Source organism: Ammodytes marinus (assembly GCF_949987685.1).
Source record: "Ammodytes marinus genome assembly, chromosome: 15".
Lineage (NCBI taxonomy): Eukaryota > Metazoa > Chordata > Actinopteri > Uranoscopiformes > Ammodytidae > Ammodytes > Ammodytes marinus.
The window spans coordinates 4,097,747-4,105,246 of NC_137219.1; the positions used below are offsets into that span (position 1 = coordinate 4,097,747).

At 37.6% G+C, this 7,500-nt stretch overlaps 1 protein-coding gene across 1 annotated transcript in view; it reads left to right on the forward strand.

Annotated features, from left to right (window-relative positions):
- The window catches only part of atrn (attractin), a 152,411-nt gene that overhangs the window by 51,279 nt on the left and 93,632 nt on the right, over positions 1-7,500 (forward strand). The window contains exons 16-20 of the mRNA XM_080042204.1: positions 313-364; positions 2,285-2,530; positions 3,116-3,253; positions 5,755-5,848; positions 7,294-7,346. Of these exons, the coding sequence (XP_079898330.1) occupies positions 313-364; positions 2,285-2,530; positions 3,116-3,253; positions 5,755-5,848; positions 7,294-7,346 (583 nt within the window). The remainder of the gene's footprint in view (positions 1-312; positions 365-2,284; positions 2,531-3,115; positions 3,254-5,754; positions 5,849-7,293; positions 7,347-7,500) is intronic.

Below are 7,500 nucleotides of genomic sequence, written 5' to 3' on the forward strand. Positions count from 1 at the left end.
AAGTTGTTTTTTTTCATTCTTTCAATATAGTTCAAACTAAGACAATTTCACTGTTTTAGAATTCTTCATCTTCAAAAAATGGTGCAGGAACTTTACTCGATTGTAATTTTCTAATGTATTAATTTACAGGATTGATATGACAATCATAACCAAATGATATCACCATCTTAAGGAAACTTTTCTGGTGTATTAAAGGATCCTTAACCTGAAGCATTAGCCCCTTTTCTGCTGCTAAATCTCTTAAATTCTAGTTTGTGATCCATAACATCCTTCCATCAGTGTACTTGACCCATTGATCTCATCACACCTCAGTGTAAGAACCTCTCTGCAGTGTTTGCTTTCACAGAGCTGGCAGGAGTCCAGAGTCCAGACCTTATTGATTAAACCAAGTATTTAAAGGCATACTAAGCCATTGGAATACAGATTTTTTTTTTGTCAACTTCAGCTAATATCTATACCTCCCATCCGCTACCGCTAGACAGTGTGTTTGCAAATTGACTTTTCTGTCCAACACCTTAACACGTTGCAGCATTACCTTTTTTTTTTTGGTGCATTTTCAAGCTTTATTAGACAGTACAGAGTTGAAATGGGGAGACACACACAGAGGAGAGGAGATTGAGAGAGAGAGAGAGAGAGAGGAGAGAGAGAGGAGAGAGAGAGAGAGGAGAGAGAGAGAGAGAGGAGAGAGAGAGAGAGAGAGAGAGAGAGAGAGAGAGAAGAGAGAGAGAGAGAGAGAGAGAAGAGAGAGAGGAGAGAGAGAGAGAGGAGAGAGAGAGAGAGAGAGAGAGAGAAGAGAGAGAGAGAGAGAGAGAGAGAGAGAGAGAGAGAGAGAGAGAGAGAGAGAGAGAGAGAGAGAGAGAGAGAGAGATGACCTGCAGTAAAGGTCCACAGGTCAGATTGAACCTGCAACGAAGGCCGGAGCCAATATGGTACACGCTCTATCCACTACACCACCGGAGCGCCCAAAGCAGCATTACTTTTTAAACCTCTGCACCGTCCCAAGAACATTCATAAGTTGTTTTTTTGTGCGGAGAACAATTTTCATTAATTTAACCTGACAGGTCAATAACGTACAAATTGTTGCTTACAGCCATAGACAGAGAAATCCCCTTAAGGACTCAGTGGTAGGAATTAAAATATAGGCAAGAAGTATCTATGAAGAGCAGCTTGAGTGAGACAGTGCCTCGGGAATAGGTTAAATAAATGCTTGATTCTTGTAGAGGAGTTGTTGATGTTTTTATTATTTATATTTTTTGCAATTGCTGACCCATACATACTGACATCCAATGACAAACGTACCTGTCAGTCATTCATTGATGGTTTCCAACCTATATTTCATTGGAAAGGAATTGATTTAATAATTAAAGTACTTTTATTTACACAAGGCCACCTTGTAGATATGATCATACAAAACATTGCAGTAATAAAGTTTAAAAAAAGACAACAGCTATATGATATCAAATGAGACATATTTAAACGAAAACTGTCATATGGCCTGTAGGTAAATGTAAAATGTTCACAGTTTTCCTCCTTATTCTATGTGTCTGTTCAACTCAGTATAATAGAGTTGGCATATGGTCCCATAATGTTGACCCTTTCCTAACTTCTGTCATAAAACGTAGCCTTGGTCTTGTAATGTTATAATAGGCCAGTGTTCCTACTGTTTATTTAACAGCCTGGTCCTGGAAACACAGACTGCTCTCTGAGTGTTTTTACGACAACCAGGCGGATTTTATAAAGGACAAAACATTGGCGTTCTCCAACCATAATGAAACCAGACCTCACACTAGTAAACGCCTTTGCTTTGCCTGTTATAACTGAAACTGTGCTGTAAATAATATTGTAAATAATTTTCTTTTATATTGCACAATGTCTTTAGTTTTTGATGCAGTTTGGTTTTGCCTTACTATTCGACAGTATTTAGAATGAATTTATTGTATATATTTATCTATTTAAAAAAAAAATGTTTTACTTATTGCACCCTGGGTCGGAGAGAAACATATTTCTGATTCCTCTGTATGTCTGGCACATACTGAATTGCAGAAATTGAAAATAGAGTTGACTTGACTTGATCATTACAGAAGGATTTTGTTCATACAGTATGTGGTTCATTGGCTTTATGAGACACGCTCTTATTAAAAACATGCTGAAAATGCATAGTATTTTCTGATATATATATTTATAAGTGTCAAGTTTTTTTAACACTAGTGCTGAAAATGCATAGTATTTTTTTATTTTAAATTTATTTTTATTTCATTTATGACACTATGTTTCTTTGCTACAGCGGAGAACTGTTCAGGGTACCGTACATGTGGCCAGTGTCTGGACCAGCCTGGCTGTGGATGGTGCACTGAACCCAGTAACACAGGGAAGGGCCAGTGCATAGAGGGCTCGTACCGCGGGCCCTTCCAGACCTCTGTCCCGGCCCCCTCCACCCTGCCCGGCCTGCCAGCCAGCCCCCAGCCCGCTCTCAACGCCAGCATGTGTCCCGCAGAGGCCAACTACAACTGGTCCTTCATACACTGCCCAGGTAAGGGGAGGAGTTAACTCTAAGTTCGACATTTCTAATTTGTATGAATTCATTTTGTATTGTAATGCTTTGACACATACAGGGGAATCATGACTTTATTTTAATTCTAATTTTATTTATGTTTACATTGCTTATTGAGATTTTCAAGTTCTTGAAAGAAAAGTAGATTAATACTTTAATTTAACGTTAAGGACAAGTAAACGTTACTTTAGTCTTTAGCATGTCAAACATTCATTCATTGGAATTTGCCTTTTTTTTTGGTTTCGTAACTTTAATTTGAAAACACAAATGTCTTTGTATGAATTGTGTATTGTAATGCATTGACACTGAAAAAGGAATCTTGACAATTCAAGAAAAAGTAAAAAATCTTAAATGTATTGAGCTTTTCAACTCTAATATAATAAAACAAGGTGAATACATGTACAATTAATGAATTCATGCAACTCAATAGCATCTTTCTTCATTAATACCAATGTCGACTGGTTGTTGTAAATCAACCGAAAATAAAGAAAAGTATAAATCGAAAAAATATATTTGATACATGGCCTTACGTTACCTTGTACTTCTTTTCCCCCTATTTGTCAGCGTGTCAGTGTAACGGCCACAGTCAGTGTCTAAACGAGAGCGTGTGTGAGAAGTGTGAAGACCTGACGACAGGCCGACACTGCGAGAGCTGCATCTCTGGTTTCTATGGAGACCCCACCAACGGGGGAAGCTGCCAGCGTGAGTACACCCAAAACATTTATTTATTTATTTTTATTTATTTCACCTTTATTTATACAGGTTAGTCGTTAAAGCTGGGGTATGTGATTTCTGATTGGTCAAAATTAACATGAGCGGTACACGAGGCTCCGATTCTTAAAAAAAGAAGAAGAAAAAAAAACTATTCTCTGTTCTTATTGGCTGTTGGGACTGTCCTTTCACTTTGGCACGACTTTGTTGGTGTAGAGCGTGTCAGGGAGGGACCATAGGGGAGGGACCAAAGAGAACAAGTGGAGCGGTTGAGGTATTTGAATTCAAATCTCTATCCCAACCGCTATTTTCTCCCCAAATTCTCCACCCCAGCTTTAAAGGTGCTCCAAGAAACTTTCAGTGTGTGTTCATTCTTGCACCCCCTTTGGACAAAAGTGGTAGTGTTTTTTACTACGCCAGCTGTTGTTCCTTGCTGAGCGTACCCATGACAAAGGCATTATGAAAAACTATATAAAAGTAGCATTATTTGCACTGTCTCGTTTGCTGTCATTTATGATCATCAGAGGAAACATGAGACTGTTTCAGAAATATTAAAAAAGTTCCTCGTAGCACCTTTTAAATACCAAACTAAAATTGGCAAAGAGAACACACAAAGCAAACAATGCATTTAACATGAGAAGTGCGCAGTCACACGGTCGAATATGAGATGATAGACAGACAGACAGACAGACAGACAGACGGATAGATTTACTCGATAGATAGATAGATTTACTCGATAGATAGATAGACAGACAGACAGATAGATAGATCTACTAGACAGACAGACAGACAGACAGACAGACAGACAGACAGACAGACAGACAGACAGACAGACAGACAGACAGACAGACACTTTAGAAGAAGGGAGAAACCTTAACAAATGTGTCGTTGGGGGGAAACTACGCTGTATAAAAGCTACCGCACATTAAATCAACCAGTCAGTCTTAAAGCACACAGTTTCATTTAACGTGTCACTATTTTTACAGTTAAGTTTTATGGCGGCCATTTTCCTGATCCCTGGTTGTAAAACAGCCCCGTTGGATATTAAAGATTTATTTCCCTTTACAGCTAATAGTGACAGTCAGTCAATCAGACAACAAATCAATTGTCCCTTCCCTTAGACAGCTTGATTGAACCCATATATCATTTATTAACTGTGTGTGTGTGTTGTAATTTTTTATTTTTTTTCAAGACATAATTCTATGTGTCCCTATAATATTTCAGAGTGTCCCACAGTCATGAAGTTGCTGGAAAAGTTATGCGTGTCTTAAGTTATACGGCTTTTGAATGACAAATATAACACATGGCTAAAGAGAAATGCAGTTAAAGCCTCATTTCGTGAGCCAGGCCTCAATAAGGTTATGGTAGATGGGTTAAATTAATTGAAAAGTTTTTGATTGAAATTATATATAATTTATTACGGGTTTGTGTTTTGTCATATATTTTATAATTTATTTATTTTTTATTCTTTATTTTATTAAATTTTTTATTGAACATAATTCTTTGTGTTCCTATTATATTTCAGCACATGGCTCAAGAGTATAAGAGCCTCAATGTTGGGCCATTTGATTGTGAAACAGGCCTTAATAATGTTATGGTGAATGGGATAAATTAATTGAGAAGTTTAAAAAAAAAATTAGTGGGAACCCTTATATTTACCTTGATGTACTTCAGTGACAGCCAGTCGATCAACCCAGCCTCTTTGCATATATCTCCATCTTGTCAAAATGATGCATTGATTGTTAATGCTTCTTCTTATATTCTGCCCCTTTGGTTCTACGGCAAATTAACCCCTAAGGGACGTTCACATGCATGTTTTACTACACAGCATTAGATTGAGTCAGGAGAAATTAGCTGAGAAATTCACAATCGATATCTTAAAAAAAAGATTCTGAATTTATAGTCTGGATAAGCCTTTAGACCAGGAGGATAGGTGATCATTTAACTGATTGGATGCAAAGGGATTGGATCTAGTGTTAACGTTTATACAGGTGCAAACACAAAATCACTTAATAGACATTTGGGCATCTGGTAACGGACACAGAATCTGTCTCCTGGGAGGAGGAGAGCTGGAGCTGGTGTAGAGTCAGCAATACAGTCAGGTTTACCACCACAATGCAAATATATTTCACTCTGAAACTAAACTTTGCATTGGAGAGTGAAGCTGTTTGAAATGATGTGTTTATATAATTTATATATTTAAATTCAAGGAAAATCACTGTTTAACATCCAGCTTTTCCAATACATTATATTACATTTGTTGAGGGGCTTTTGTAAGTGTACATAGGTAAGTGAGACCCATTTTTTTTTCGGTTTTTCATGATTATCCCAATAATAATAAATAAAATGAAACACAATAAAAAGGTTGTGTAAACTGTGTAAAAATGTTATATTAAATTTTTTTTTATTTAAAAAAGTATATCATTGTATAGGGACACTTAATTCTTTGCATTTTCTTAATGTCATTTTCACATTTCTTGTCTCCTGTTCAGCTTGCAAGTGTAACGGCCACGCCAGCATGTGTAACCCCAACAACGGCAAATGTTTCTGCACCACCAAGGGCATCAAAGGAGATCGCTGCCACCTGTAAGTATTACTGTATATCTGTATATCTGAATGTCCTTTTATTTTCTTAATGTCTGTATATTGCTCGTCTTTGCTTTGTAAAGTGACTTTGATTTCTTAAAAAAACGCTATATAAGTTTAACTTATTATTAGTATTATTATTTTCTCCTCTGTGCTCCCACATCTTTCTCTGCATTATATCTGCAGTGGTTAGACGACCTTGTTTCCTTGTTTAATTCTGTCTGGGAGAATATGTTTTAGCGCAGACTTTTACGGCCTATGAGAGCGGTTGTTATTGGCCTATAAAGGGCCGGCGGATACTGTAGCACTGTTTTATAGGGAACTTTTTTTATGAACTGTATGGAACTTTTTTTACTTGTGTTTTGTCTTCTGGGAATCTAGGGGGCTTGTTCTCATTGCTGGTACAGGAATTATCAAGCAGTTAAAAAAAAAAGTGGTAATAAATAGTCAAACGAAAGCCTCAAAGCTGAAAAAATAAAATGAAAAATGGTTTACTTGTGTTAACATTACAAGTAAGAACTAGTGTCCTGGGTTAGGCCTAGTATGAATATGAAGGGTAGGTTATTCTTTTGTGATATTCTGTTGATGTGTGTTTTGAGTCAACTTTCAAGATCAAGGTGAACTGTTTTCACTGCAGGCATGTAATAATGAATTACCAAGATCGTCACTGCCTTAGAGGATGTTTGAATTCAAGCTGTTTTATGTTGCTTTTTAAAAAATTTGACATATAAAATGTATTTGCACACATCTTCATAAGTCAAGAACATTTATATTAATATACACCAATGTTGAAAAACTTGTTCTTTATAAATGTAATTCAATATAGACCTGCAAGGCCACATTTTGACTATAATATGTGGACTTAAGAAAAGACACCAAATCCCCTCTTTTTCCTTTTTTTTGGACCCAATATATTATACAGTTGTTTATTAGCGCTTTAGCCTTAGCAGCCTTAATCTTAACCCTGGCCTTCGTTGCCACTGGACATCAGAAAACCCATTAAAACATGGCTCAGCAATGAGAGATCATTAGCATGAGAAGTCTTTTATTTTGTCTTCCGTCAGCTTCAATAGCCGACTCAAGGTCAAGACTCGCACTGCAGACGTCTATTTAATTCCCCTTTGATTTTTATCAGCAATTAAGTTCACCTTTCATCCCAACTTCTCCTCTGTGTTTGTGTGTGTGTGTGTGTGTGTGTGTGTGTGTGTGTGTGTGTGTGTGTGTGTGTGTGTGTGTGTGTGTGTGTGTGTGTGTGTGTGTGTGTGTGTGTGTGTGTGTGTGTGTGTGTGTGTGTGTGTGTGTGTGTGTGTGTGTGTGTGTGTGTGTGTGTGTGTGTGTGTGTGTGTGTGTGTGTGTGTGTGTGTGTGTGTGTGTGTGTGTGTGTGTGTTTGTGTGTGTGTGAATTTGGTTACTTTCCGTTAATATATCCTCACCCTCTGTTTCAGGTGTGAGGTCGAGAACCGCTACCAAGGCAACCCGCTCAAAGGAACATGCTACTGTAAGTGGAACGCCAATTACCGACTTCAGTAAAAACGTGTGTGTGTGTGTGTGTGTGTGTGTGTGTGTGTGACATTCACAAACCCCCTGCTGCGAGGCCTTATTCTCCTCTCTCCGTTCAGATCAATGCCGAGACAGTTACAGAACTTAAATCA